Here is a 14,622-nt window from a genome sequence, read left to right on the forward strand (position 1 = left end):
CTAGTGAAGCCTTCAGTAGGGTGACCTGGAGGGGCAGGCCCAGCAGAGGCTGCAGAGTCTGTGTCTCCCTAGTGCACTGCAGTGGGCGGGAACACCTAGCCGGCACAATTCAAATAAACCGTAACCGAAAAAGAGAAAAAAATTGGGCCTCCTACATTCACTTGTATGGAAGGAACAAAAAGTATGGGAAGAGGAAGCAACAAGAAAGGATCCTCAGTCCCCAATCCTGAAAACACTGATCCAGGAAAGGGAAACGCAAAGGAAGACAGAAAAAAATGCAATATCAGACACAGCACTAATAGACATAAAGCAGTATCTCCAGAGCCTCATAGACAAGTTTAAAAATGAAGTTTTTAACGAAATAAAGCAAGATGTAAGTAGAATAGTTAGAGAAATGCTAAGCACCGCCCAAGAAAAAACAGATGGTGGAATGGAAGAACAGAAAAAGAGGGGAGAATTGTTTGATGGAGAAAATAGAGAAAACACAGAATACATGAAGCAGGTTCAAAGAGATTACCAGGAAACTAAAAACTCTATCGAAAGCTGGCATAACAGCTTGAAAGAAACTAAGGATAGACTATCTGAACTGGAGTGCAGATTTGTAATATGGGAGCATGAAATGAAAAACTTCTTAAAAATAACAAGAAAACAAACAGCAATAATACAAAGGCTAGAAGACGATAAGAGGATCTATAACTTAAGAATTAAGAACATAAAAGAAGAAGTAGGGACACAAACAAATGGACTACAAAAGCTATTCACAGAAATAATCCAAGAGAATTTCCCTAATTTAGCAAAAGGTAAAGATACTCAGATATATGAGGCATACAGGACCCCAGCCACCTACAACCCAAACAGAGCTACACCCAGGCATATAATAATCAAAATTCCAGAAATCCAATATAAGAACAGAATACTGAAAGCCGTCAGAGACAAGAAACAGATCACTTACAAGGGAACACCCATCAGAATTACAGCAGACTTCTCAGCACAAACCATCAAATCATGAAGAGCGTGGGGGGAAATAATTCAAGCTTTGAAAGATAACCACCTCCAGCCAAAACTGATATATCCTGCACAACTGTCCCTAGAAATTGATGGAAAAACAAGGTGCTTCCAGGATAAAGAGGAACTAGGGGAATTTGCAACCACCAATTCAACTCTACAGAGAATACTGCAGGATATTCTAAAAAAGGAAAATACCAAGACTTCAGAAACAGTGGCAGAGAGGCCACAATGAATGGAGCAGAAAGCGAAATGAAGAAGACAAACTGACAACAAATGGCAGAAAAAGAGCTCAACAGAAATGAGGCAGAGAAGATTGGATGGTAGGAACAGCTATTTTGGAGAAAACAAGACATCACAGTAGCTAGTGCTGGGTTAGTATCATATTGCTTTGAAGTCCCATCAAGCTTTTATTCTTCTGTCTCCATCGGTCTCTTTTTTTTTTTTTTTTTTTTTGTCTCCATCAGTCTTAACATATTGTATCTTATTGGATTTTTATTATATGTGATAATATAAGCAAAAACTTTTATAGACAAGGAGATTATACAGAAACCATTGTTCATTTTCTGATAGTTGGTTCTAAATACCCTGTAATACTGTCATTCCCTTGAATGGTTTTATATTGTCTTGATATGTTTGGTGCTACAGTATACAAAGTTATACTCAAAGATTTCAAGGAACGAGACACTATGGTAACTACTTTTATGTCAGGATATCTTGTGGTGAAACACTATTTTGCTTAAATGGTTATGCTTTGACCTGAGCTGTTTTGTTATTATGTCCTCTTTTATCTAAATCTCTTTTTAAATTATTTACTTTTTTATTTTTATCTTTTTAATTAAGGGAAAAATAAAAAAAAATAGCAGGATACATTATAGTAACCTACTTTGATTTCCTATTAACTTGATTTGAAACCCTGTATAGCCCTCACCATCTTGCTTTGATTGATTTTCCTCTATTCTGCTTTACTTGATAGTACCAAGTTCGAAAGTATAGGCAAAACTGTGAAGACAATAAGATTCATTATGATGCCCATTCTGGTTGACTATTATCTTCTTTTAAAGTCCTGTAATGTCTCCAATATTTTGGTTTTATTCTTTACTGTTTTGTTCAATTTTATTATAACTGAGGATATAGGCAATTCTTTTTAAGCAAGAAGCAGTATGGTAACTATTGTTGATCACCTATTTTGTTTTTACATTATCTATTATGTCCATCCTTTTGATTTGACTGACTCTGTTCTCTTCTGTCACATTTGGTTTTACTCTCTTCAAAAAAAGTAATAAGAACTGTGGGAGTAATAAAACCCAAAATGTGTAATTATCATTGTACAAAAGAAAGGAAAAGAAAGTGCTCTAAAGAATATAACTGCATATATATTTAAGTGTATAAGATAGATAACCATATTACTGAGTTTTGTTGGATCATTGACCAAAGTTGTTTCCAGTCTCACTGTTTGAAAGTCCACTTTATATGCTTTAATTTTGTAACTTGAACTATTTCTAAGATAACAATATGTAATCTATTAACTAGTAATTTCCTACTGTTTATTTTTTCTGAAATTCTGTATAACTTGTACCCTTTTTCTGTTTTTTTTTTTTTTTTCTTTTTCTCCTTAAATAAAATTAAATAAATAAATAAAGAAAGAAAGAACCTAATTATCTGCTGGCTACCTGGGTCCAGCCTTAACTATCTTTATCTGCAGCAAAGCAGCTACAAGGGCATTACCTGGGAAAGTGATTAACCTTTTGTGCTTCAGAGAGAGTGCGAAGTAAAAAGGGCTTCAAGTGGGATCCTGTCCACATCAGGTTATAGTCAGTGCTGCTTGGGTGAACCTGAGGGCAGACACAAATACAGAATGCAAAAAACCATCAGAGACAGCCCCTATCCAGGAAGAGCAATGGCCGAGAGAGTCACAGCCATTTTTCATCCACAGACAAATTACAGGGGAAGCCCAATTAGTACGTAAGCCTAGTGAGACAAAAGTAACTAGCACAGAACACACAACATCACATTTAAAGAGTGAGAAAGATGCCAAGCATGGTGGCACACACCTGTAACCACAGCTACTCAGGAGGCTGAAGCTGGAGTACCCTACAGCCTGGGCAACTTAGCAAGATGCTGTCTCAAAAGTATAAGCCAGCCATGGTGGTGCACACCTGCTATCCAAGCATTCTGGGAGGCGAAGGCAGGAAGATTTTAAGTTCAAACCCAGCGTGGGGAACTGATTCTATGTCTCAAAATAAAAATTCAAAAAGACTAGATACACAGCTCAGTGTGAAGGCCCTGGGTTCAAGCATAGCCCCACCCTCCACAAAAAAAAAGGCAAAAAGTAAAATAAATTCACTTTTAAATTCTTTAAAAGTTGATGATGTTTCTCAATACTCTTATCAAAGTGTAAGATTAGACCTTAACCCTGAAACTGCTTTCTTAGACTTTATCTTTGCAGATAATAGGAGAAAGTATTAATTAAAACTGAAACCTTACAGTAGCAAACCAAATCAGATTATATTTGTTTATTAGAATTTACTCATCCATTCACTGAACAATTATGTACTCTATGCCATAGCAAGCACTGGAGATAAAACAGCAAAGACTAAATATAAAAAGGCCACAGGGGCCAGAGTTACAGCTCAGCAGCACAGCGCTTGCCTGGCAAGTGCAAGGTCCTGAGTTCAATTCCTGGTGCAAAAAAAAAAAAAAAAAAAAAAAAGGCATCAGAAAATACCAAAATGTCTCCTATAGATCTCAGCCTACAATATGGAACTAGCAACCAGACCTTCATCAGTGGTCTCAAAGTATGTGTAGCAGAGGTCTGCTCCGCACTTTTGCCTGTCCTTTTATGACAACATCCCAACTGTCCTGATTTTCATTAGGGCAATGACTTACTTCTTGATTGCTATGTATGTATGTATGTATGTATGCATTGAGACAGGGTCTCACTATATGGTTCATGCTGGCCTTCAACTCACTCTGTAGCCCAGGCTGATCTCAAACAGGTAATCCTCCTGCTCAGCTTCCTGAGCGCTGGGATTACAGTTGTGTGTCACCATGCCCAACCTCCTCAGTCACTCTATCCCTAAGAGAGGCACAGGACAATGAATGGAGTCCATAATGTCCAAGACAGTGCCTAGAAGAGATGGTCCTGAAGATTACTGACTCTACCTTCCAAAATTACTCTGTTCTCTTTCATCCTGACTTCTCAGCTTTTTCTCTAATTCTGCTAGCCAACCCCTGCACACTTTTCCTCCAAGTCTCTTACATTTTAAGTTACATGAGGTCCACTTCTATTGATCGCAATCTAAGAACCTTAATGAGGTGTCGGATAACTCTTTATGAGGACTCAGCATCTAGCACAAGCTCAAGAACATAGCAACAGAAAAATAAAATCCTGCGGAAATGCCCTCCTTTGTGTTGCAGGGAGAAGTGGTTAAAGCCACTAACAAATTCAATCCAGTTCTGCATCCTCAGTAAACACTGATCCCATGTACTTTCAAGAGCTGGGGGCTAGGATTGTCCACCGTTGAGTAGGTCAGCTGAGATAGTAAAAACAAGCTTACTTCATGAAATCCATGGGCTGTCAGAATGCTGCGCACCAGGCGACTGTCCGTTCGCACAATCTTATAGGACAAATGATAACGTTCTAAAGAAAAACAGAATCAAGTTTATTAACCTGCAAGTTGAGTATGAAAACAAAATAAACTTGAGCCCTGGGTTCAATTCTGCATACCACAAAACAAAAATAAAACCACCTATTATAAATAAACTGATGATATTTGGGACCATGAGTCCAAATATCCTAAGACTGTGAGGTTCAATAAACAAGGATAGCAGAAAAAAATTACATTTTTGCTTTCACTAATTTCCAGGTAAAATTTTAACAATGCTTTCAAAGAGGAATGCAGGCAACCAAGCAGGCAGCAGTAATGGTATCTGTGATGTCACTACCAATAGTTATCAGGTATTTTAATAGCCCTTCACAATTGTTACAGTTCCCTCAAAATATCATTCTTACATATTTTTAAATTATGGCAATTACCAAACTTTCCACTACACTGTGCTATTTAGCATACTGATAAAGCATGTATATCATTTTAAAATATTTTACTTACTATATTTTAATACAATTGATTTCCTCTGTATCATTTTTTGTTTTGGGGCTTTTTGTTTGTTTTTAATTCCTTTAAAAACATTCTATTGAGAATTGTTCCCAAGCATCCCCAGATGGCCAAGGAGACCCACGGCACTCAAAAGGCTAAGACCCCTTCTCTAGACAGCCCTATGTGTTGGAGGCTGCGGGTTAGAAATTGGTGGCCCAAGGGCAAATCCAGCCAGCAGACATGGTTTGTTCATTCCTTGCAGTACTCCAAAAACAAAAGTGAATTCATTGCTAACCTTTTGAAATTGAGAGAATTAATAGAAAAATCTGGATTTAGGGACTTTTCTTGAAAAACCTGGCAACCTTGGGTTCTCTTATCTCCAACATAAGAGTCATCTGGAGACCAGCAACTGTCCCCTGAAGGACAGGCCCACGCCATCCACTTCAGCCAGCGCCAGGCCTGCGTCTACCAAGCACACTTCATGCCAGGCCCCTGTAGGAACTGTGCCTATCAGCCTGTCAGACAGGGAAGTCTTATCACATCAGATCGTGATGCAGTCCCAAAGAGGACCATTTGCCCTGGACGATTAAAATCAACCTCTTTCCATGGGCCACTCCACACTGAGAAAATTAGATAAGAGTTCTACAGAATGCTGGGCTTGGTAGCACATGCCTATAATCCCAGCACTCAGGAAGCTGAGGCAGGAGGATCACCATGAGTTCAAGCCCACCTTGAGTTACATAGTTAGACCTACAGAACAATATTTTACAAGGAATCCATATAAAAAATTTTCTGAATCAGCACAAACCTTACAGACAGACTCTAGGACAATATTTAGCATCCACTGTCAAAACCATTTAAAGACAGCCATCTCTTTTATATAAAAATGTTCATAAATCATTGTTGTCCTTGCCCAGGCCTGGCAGGGACTCTGTGAAAGCCTGGCATGAACAAGCTGGACATTCCGTACACTGTGTAATTCTCCCCGTGGCAAGCTCCTCAAGTCCAGTTACAGGCTTTTCCCAATGATCTATCACTCTTATGTTGCCATTGCATTATGGTTATAAGAGAAATAGACCAGACTCTATGTGTTTACTTTACTTCGGAGCAGAATAGACACTCAGTACAGGGCACTGATTAGGAATACGTGTTCTGATTCCAAGTTGGAGAGGGAAAGCACTAGATAGGCCTGGAACATCTTGCTATTCCAAAACACATGGAAGTGCTCAAAAATTGATTGGGAACATGTCACAAATGGACAAATCTAAATCTGAGACAATCTGAACGTGATTTATTTTTGAGACAGGGTCTCACTAAGCTGCCCAGGCTCAACTTGGACTTTCAATTCTACATCAGCTTCTGTGAGGAAAATAGTGACAGACTTACAATGCACTTATAAAAGAATTCATGAGAACACAATGACAAGGTGAGAAGGTCTGCTTGTTTTCTTCTGCTATTATTAACAGAAATTCCATAGCTTAAACAAACATTTATCATATTAGAGTTCTGGAGGTCAGAAGACTAACACAGGTCTCTTATCAGGCTAAAATCAAGGCAATGACAGTTATGCTCCCTTCTGTAGACTCTGGATAGGATTTGTGTGCTTTTTCCAGATTCCAGTGGCAACAGTTTGTGCCTCTGGTCCTCTTCATTTATTATCAAAGGAAGTAATGGCAGGTCTAGTTTTTCTCACACTGTATCTCTCTGGCCTCTTCTAGCTCCTTATTCCATTTGGAAAGGCTTTTGATTATGCTGGACACACCTGGGTAATCCAGGATCATCTCCTTAACTCAAAGACATCTGGGGAGCTTCAAAGATTAGGATGTAAACATATTGGGGGAGCTTACCATGGTCCACATTCAACACCTCCAAGATTCACCACCCTCTCACATGCAAGATACGGTCAACCGGAGGTCTAAGTCTAAAATAGCACCTCAGTTTACCAGCTCAAAACCCCCAAATCTCACTGGATAGAGAGGCATACACCTGTGATCCCAGCACTCTGGGAGGCTGATGCAGAAGAATTGCAAACCCAACCTCAGCTTGGGAAATTTAGCAAGATCCTATCTCAAAATAAAAACTAGAAAATAGGGCAAGGATGTAGCTCAGACCAAAGGCCCTGAGTTCAACCCCCAGTACCAAAACAAATGACAATAACAAAACTATCCCAAATCTTATCATCTAAATGAAACATAGGTATGATTTACCCAGGGGAAAATCTGCTCTTCATCTGTGGACCAAAAAAATAGATACAAGTTATTTGTTTCCAAAATATAACACAGGTCAGCATAGAACACTAGTTATAGATATCCTGGTTTAAAAATGGAAAAGAACTGAAGGAAAAATAGGAGCCATACATCTTGATAATTTCAAAATCTAGCCAAGCAAACTCCATTAGGTTTCAAACCACGGAACAATTTTCTGTAATTCACAGGTCTGCCCTCTGGGTTTAAGGCCCCATTTTCGAAGTCAGGCTTCTTTTTCCATAAAAGTTAGCACATTTTCGCAGCTAAGCAGTTTCCTCATCTTGTTTTGTTTGCAGAATTTGGAGAGCCAGCAGCTTTTTTGGTTTCATCCTTGGGCTGTTGCTTTTGTTATCAGGTAGCTCCTTTTACAAGTGAATTGCCAGTTAAACATTATGGGGGTCTAGGTTGCTCGCCTCTTCCTCTGGAGTTAGACTGCAAGTTCTTTGTGTCTAGAATAAAGGGTTGAACAAAACAAGCGAAAAATGGTGGCCAAATTTCTTTGAGAAAGAAAAGTGAGGGAGAAACTGACTCTGCACAGCAAGCTTGGGCTGAATAAAAAGAGAAAAATACAATAAAAGGGCATCTTGGAGAAAGCAGGGCCAGCTGCCATGAAGAAAGACGCTGCTGTCTTGTATGCAGGCCAACTCTCAAGGAAATATGAGACAACTCCCACATATGGCTCCTGAGAGGCAGTGCCAGGATCCCATGCCTTAGGCTGAGAGAAGGTCTGCACCGTCCTATTGAAAGCCTGGAAGAGTTCTAGCAAGAAGTCTATGTACAGGACTTTGGAAACTTCTCTGCAAACATGTTCTGGGCTCTTTGCAATTAACAGGTCATGGCTACTTCCCCAGACAGCTTTGCCATGCCCTAATTTCCTAGCTCACTTTCAGTCTAAGATGCAGTATATTTGCTGGCATTACATGCTAAAGAAACTTACAGGACCCTTGTGGATGGATTCACCCCCCTGAGACAAGAAAATCCTCCATAGACCTTTCTCATTTCATTTCATTTCTAGGCTCCACAGCCCTTGGCTTGCAGTCTTCTTCTCCATCTACACAGCCAACAATTACGAGCCTATTGTTCCTGATGGCATTGCTCAGTCTCCCTCTTCCACTTCAGCAAACTCTCATGATTATACTGGGCCCTCCTGGATAACCTCCTTATCCTAAAGTCAACATACTTTAATTACATCTACAATAGCAACTCTGCTTTGCCTTGCACGGTATCATAGTCACAGGTTCTGAAAATCAGGAGGTAGATTTTTTCAGTCGACTAGTATTCTGCCTACCAGAAAAAGGAACACTCTGGTTACAGAAAATATAACTAAGAAACATAGAAGGAAGGAGCAAAATGGAAACTCAACACTTCACAAAAGAATACAAGTAATTCAGATAAGAATCAATAGAAACTAACAGGTGAGACATTATTGGAAAAAAGATCCTCACATATCTTACAGTAACCCTCCAGAGAATGCTTATAACAAGAAGCATTCTGATGAACACCATCTTAACTGAATGATCAACCCTGATGTTTATATCTAGATGTCTGCCAAGAACCTCATGAACTCACAGGCAGGACTTTTAAAAGGTAACTGGATTAATGGGCAGAATAGCTGACTTGCTGTTAGGTGGTAGGCCCTGGTCAGAAGGAAACATTGGGGACATGACCTGAAAGTATGCATCTCCCTTCCTGGCTCCTCCCTTCCTCTCTGCTTCCTGTGAGCCCTGTCGTCAACAGCTCTCCTCCTGCCACCCATCATGCCCATCCTACCTCCTTGCCCTAGACTGCTGGCCCATATTTCAGCCAACCAACTGGGGGCTGAAACATAAGCCGAACTAAAACTCTCCTTCCCTGAGTTGTAGGTATCGAGTATTTTGAACCCCCAAAGATGAAGTGAGTGAGACATGTGCCGTCACCAATAGTGCAAAACAATGACATCATGTGCTTCCAAAAGTGATGCACTGAGAAAAATACAACTTCACTAAGTGCTCTGCCCACATATTTTAAAAAATCTGAATCTAGACAAGGATATCAAGAGAACTTAAGGATATCCATAAAACAACTGATCTAAAATCTTTTAAAAACTTGGTGTTACGGAAGATAAAAAATCGTCCAGGAAATGGCTATAGATTAAAGAAGAGTTAAGAAGTGTGACAATTCAATGTAATCTCTGATCAGATCCTAGACAGAGCAACAAAAAGAAACAACCATAAAGGACAAAACTGGAACAATGAGGAAATGTACACAGGGACTGTAGATCAGAGACACTTTTACCAATTACAATGCCGTGGCTCTGCAGAAGACGCCCTTGTTCTCCCGAGATGCCTGCTGAATGACACACCAGGGTAAGGAGTCTCTGAACTAATTCTCCAGTGGTTCAGAGACAGAGAGAAACCAACATGGCAAAATGTCTTAATTGGTGAAAGCAGGAAGACTGTACAATGTGTCTAATTTTAATTTTTCTATACCTCAGCATAGCATACTATATAAATATAGTAATATATAAATAAAATGTAATATATAAATAAAATGGTGAGGAAAATCAGCACCTTTCATTATAACTCTGATTACTAATGTCTGCATTTCCGCATATGAGAAAGTCACAGCATTATGGTCTCCACAGTTCCCAATGAGGTAAGAGTGGCACCTGATTCTGTGCACTGCCCCCAGTGTGTGTGGCCTCTCAGGTCAGGCCATGTGGTGGACTCGGGAAGGTGTATGGGAAAACAGAGACAGGGAGTAAGAACAGAAACCAGGTCCTCTAGAGCCAAACTGCCAGAGTCAAATGCTGCCTCTACCATTTCTTTACTGTGATCTTCTATGGTTATTTATTTCTCTAATGCTCAATCTACCTCATAAAATAGCTATGAACACTCAGTCAAGTTAATATGTGGGTAGCTTCAGAACAGCTACATAATTAAAGTTATCTTTACACAGTTTTTTAAAAAAGTAAATATATAGTAAGTTATTAATATGCAGTATTATACACAGTAAATTATGTACTTTATATAACAAAATTTAAATGTCATTAATATTCTTTCACTGCAGTATGTACCACGCTCAGTGGCAGTCCTGATTCTTACAGTACCTGAGCACTAAACAGTGACTGACAGTTTCTGACCCATAGGGCCTAACTGTAGCCCAACTCAGATGCACTGCACATGTTCCAAAAGAGAAGGAGAGGAAGTTGAGTAGAATGGCCCAAAGCAACTATCACTGCTGAAGATTTTTAACTCACATTCAAGTTCTGTGTCCAATGGCCCCTGTGTCCAATAATGGTGCTTCTCAATATTGCATTATAAATTAGTGATCTAAGCCAGACCTAGCCTACTGGTAGGACCTGTTTGACATTCATGTGTTCTGAAGTAAAACTGTATTTTTTAATGATTAGTTGCTAATCATTAAAAACTGAAAAAATTCATATAACAGTTCAGTTTCATGAACTTCTCTTGAAAAGTCTGGCAAACATACTACGATAGTTCATTTTATAAGTCAACTTGACTAGGTTGCAGGATGCCCAGATACGTGGTTCAACATTATTTCCGTCTACAGGAGAGATCGGCATTTGAACTTGTGGGCTGAGCAAACCAGATCACCCTCCCCAACACAGGTGGGCATCACCAATCCATTGAGGGCTTGAACAGCTCACAAAGGTGGCTGGACTTGCTCTGTCCCCACCAGACCGTTGAACTGAGATGCAAATCTCTGTCCTTGGTACTCTCGGCTCTCAACCCTTCAGATTCACACTGGGGTCCACACCATTGGTTCCTGGCTCTCAGGTCTTCAAACAATAAACCCACTTTTCCTGGGTCCCCAGCTTGCAGACAGCAGATCATGGGACTTTTCAGCTTTCACAACTATGTGTGCCAATACCCTATACTAAATCCCTTCCGCTGTCCCATGCCCCACGCCTCTACTTCCTCCTGCTGTATTCTCTTAGCTCTGCCTCCATACATATTCACTGGGGCTTTTTCTCTCACAGAGTCAACAAGAAAAAGGAGTCAACTAGAGAGATGCAACTGCCAAGTGAACCTAACTAGATGCCCAAGAAAGAAAGAAAGAGTGAGTAAGCCAGGCAGGGCCCTCCTTGATTACTAGTGAACAGCCCAGAATCCTGTTTCTAAGCCTCTGAATAAACATGGGAGTCTATTCCACTCTGAGACAGGAAATTCCTCTTCCTCGGTCACTTGTATGTACCCCAGGAGGCAACCCAAATTGCTAGGACCTTGGCAAGTTCCAGGATAGACTACGGTAAAGCAAAGGAACTGTCAGCAGGGAGGTGCCCAGGAGTAGTGAAGGTCCCTAAGGAAACCAAACTGACACATTTGGCCTTCAAAATACAGGAGCAGCCCCTTCGATGACAACATGGTACAGCTGTACCCTGGATCAGAAAAGTATCTGTGTTGTCCAGTACAGTGCCCACTGGCCACATGTGACAAATGACTGCTTGAAACGTGACTGCTATGACAGAGGACCAGAATTTTAAATTTTTATTAACTTTAATTAACTTTAGTTAATTAAAATCGAAATTTAAAAACTAACACAAGTCATTAGAAAACAGGGGCTGGGAGTGTAGTTCAGTGGTAGAGCACATGATTAACGTGCACACTGCTCCAGTTTGATCCCCAGCATCATAAGACAAAAGGCAAAGAAGTTACTAGAAAACATGTTTGAATCAACTTGACTAGATGAATTTATTTTTTCAAAAATAACATTCATGAAATCTAAATATGGATCAAATATTTCCAATGAAAATTCACATGAGATTGAGATGTCTATAAGTATGAAATACATATGAATATAAAAATACCGTACTAGTGATTTTTTAATACTGAAAAAACATGGAAATGACAATTTTGGATACACTGGGTTATTTAAAACATATTAGAACTGGAGATATAGCTCAGTGGCTCAGACACTTGCCTGTTAAGTGCAAGGTCATGAATTCGATCCCTGGTACCAAAAAATAAAAAATAAAGTGTAAAACATATTATTAAAATTAATTTCACCTTTCTACACAGTTTGGATCATATTTCCACTGCCAGTCTATAAAAATATAAACTTATGAAGTGGATAACTTAAAGGCAAACTATAAAAGATGCTTCATTCCACAAAAATTTAACTTTAAAAAACAGCTGTTTTGCTGGGGATTTAGCTCCGTGGCATAAGCACCTGCCTTGCAAGCAGGCAGCCGTGAGTTCGATCCCCGGTACCAAGAAAAAGACAAAAAAAAAAAAAAAAAACAGCTGTTTTAAGATAGTATCCTATTTACATGTTTAAAATACATAAAGCTTGGGGGGAACAGTTATATTGAAAAAAAAAAAACCATAGTCTCAATATATCAAAAACCAAATGTGAGAAACCATATTATACCAAATTATTAACAGTGGAATCATGTTTCAAGCACTATAGATCCACAGGAAAAAATAAAATGGGCCTCTAACATAGAGACCAACAGATATTAACTAATGTCCCAGATAACTTCTCAAGGGGATTTAACCACAGGCTTATGATCTGATCAGATTTATGTCCATGTCAACTATTTAAGAAAGCCAAAGAAAATGTTACAGACCAAGAATATTCAATAATTCACAAACTGAGGCAGTAATTAGCAGAAGAGATTCAAATTGCTCTTTTCATAAAAACTGAAGAATAATTAAACCCCAAAGAACTAGGAAAATAGAGAAAATTTTAAAGATAGAACTTAAGAAAAGTAGAATTTATACCATGAAATTCTGTACAGAAAAAGTAAACAAAGACATATATTCTAGAAAACATTGACAATATTGATGGATATTATCTTCCATTAAATGATGAGTAATCAAAAAAATGGAGGGTCTGCCTTTTACAAGATACATGTATTATTTTATGTGACAAGCAGAACAAAAGAAGCATGCTTCATGGGGCTTATTTGCTTCTTACCACTCTGACATTTTGGCTCCAGTCACATTTTAGTAGGAGTGTTTCAGCAAATTTCAGTTCAAAGAACATGAAGGAATCATGTCCCTTTAAGTGGTAACTAGCAACTTGCTGAGGCGATTAAACACAAAGACCAGTGGGGAGGGTACAGCACTCAAATCCCAAAGCAGGCTGACAGTTCTGTGACCTCCTGGCTTATTAGAAGGTGATGATAGATCGTACAGTCATTGCAAAGAAGTGTAGATCCTATTCAACCAGTGAGTAAACAGTGCAAGTTTTGAGTGTCTACTATGTGCCACACATTAAATGACTGATTACATTTGACCTGTATAATGCCTGCAAGACAGACAGCAGCCGTATCTAACTAATAATAAAACTGGGTTAGAAAGCTTAAGTGACCTGCTGAGACTCACTTTTAGAAAATACCAAAGCAGGGGCTGGGGATTTAGCTCAGCGGCACAAACGCCTGCTTTGCAAGCATGTGGTCGTGAGTTCGATCCCTGATACCGATAAAAAAAAAAAAAGAAAATACCAAAGCTGAGATATGAATCAATAAGAAAGAACCCAAGTATGGACTCTTTCACTAAGCCAATAATAGTTTTGATCTGCACCACTATAACCTCTGAAAACAGCTGGTCAGGACTAAGGGCAATGCTTAGTGATACAGACTCAGCGCATGCTCTATTAACATTCCAACAGTCAATTGGCAGAGAGGGAAAAATTCCCCCTAAAATTCATATGGAATTGTAAAGGACCCCTAACAGCCAAAACCATCTTGAGAAAGAACAATATTAGAGGATCCCTACTTCCCTGTCCCAAAACTTAATACAAAGGTATAGTAATCAAAAGAGAATGGAATTACTGGAAGAATAAACATATAAATCAATGGCATATTAAGAGTCCACAAATCTGTGGTCAATTGATTTGACAGGAGTGCCAAGACCATTCAACAGGGAAAGAATTGCATCTTCAACTAACTGAGCTGTGACAACTGCATGTCCACATGTGAAAAACGAGGGTGGAGTTTTACCTAACATCATAGAATACTAACTCAAAATGAATTTTGTTGGGCATAGTGGCCTATGCCTGTAATCCTCATCCTCGGGGGGCTGGGGCGGGCAGATTGCCATGAGTTTGAGGCCAGCCTCGTCTACATAGTGAGCTTAAGGCCAGCCTGAACTACAAAGTGACACTCCATCTCAAAAAACGAGAAGAGCAGCAGGACTATTTGAGTTCAATCCCTGGTATCAAAAATAAAAATAAAATAAAAAGTAGGCAGTGGTTTCAGACATGATATCAACTACATAAGAAACTTTTCAAGAAGAAAACAGATAAACTGGATATCATCAAAA

The 14,622-nt window shown here is 39.2% G+C and overlaps 1 protein-coding gene across 10 annotated transcripts in view; it reads right to left on the minus strand.

Moving 5' to 3' along the window:
* The window catches only part of Ttll5 (tubulin tyrosine ligase like 5), a 273,386-nt gene that overhangs the window by 250,756 nt on the left and 8,008 nt on the right, over nucleotides 1-14,622 (minus strand). For all 10 annotated transcript variants that reach the window (XR_010044946.1, XM_063241307.1, XM_013155221.3 and 7 more), the window contains exons 4-5: nucleotides 4,566-4,648; nucleotides 2,734-2,840 (exon numbers count right to left, since the gene is read on the minus strand). Coding sequence is in view for 9 of the 10 variants with exons in the window: in XM_063241307.1 (XP_063097377.1) it covers nucleotides 2,734-2,840; nucleotides 4,566-4,648 (190 nt within the window). In the remaining variant the exon portion in view is untranslated. The remainder of the gene's footprint in view (nucleotides 1-2,733; nucleotides 2,841-4,565; nucleotides 4,649-14,622) is intronic.

The sequence above is a fragment of the Cavia porcellus genome, unplaced genomic scaffold (assembly GCF_034190915.1).
Source record: "Cavia porcellus strain 051 isolate PalLab524CR breed Dunkin Hartley unplaced genomic scaffold, mCavPor4.1 scaffold_31, whole genome shotgun sequence".
NCBI classification, from domain to species: domain Eukaryota; kingdom Metazoa; phylum Chordata; class Mammalia; order Rodentia; family Caviidae; genus Cavia; species Cavia porcellus.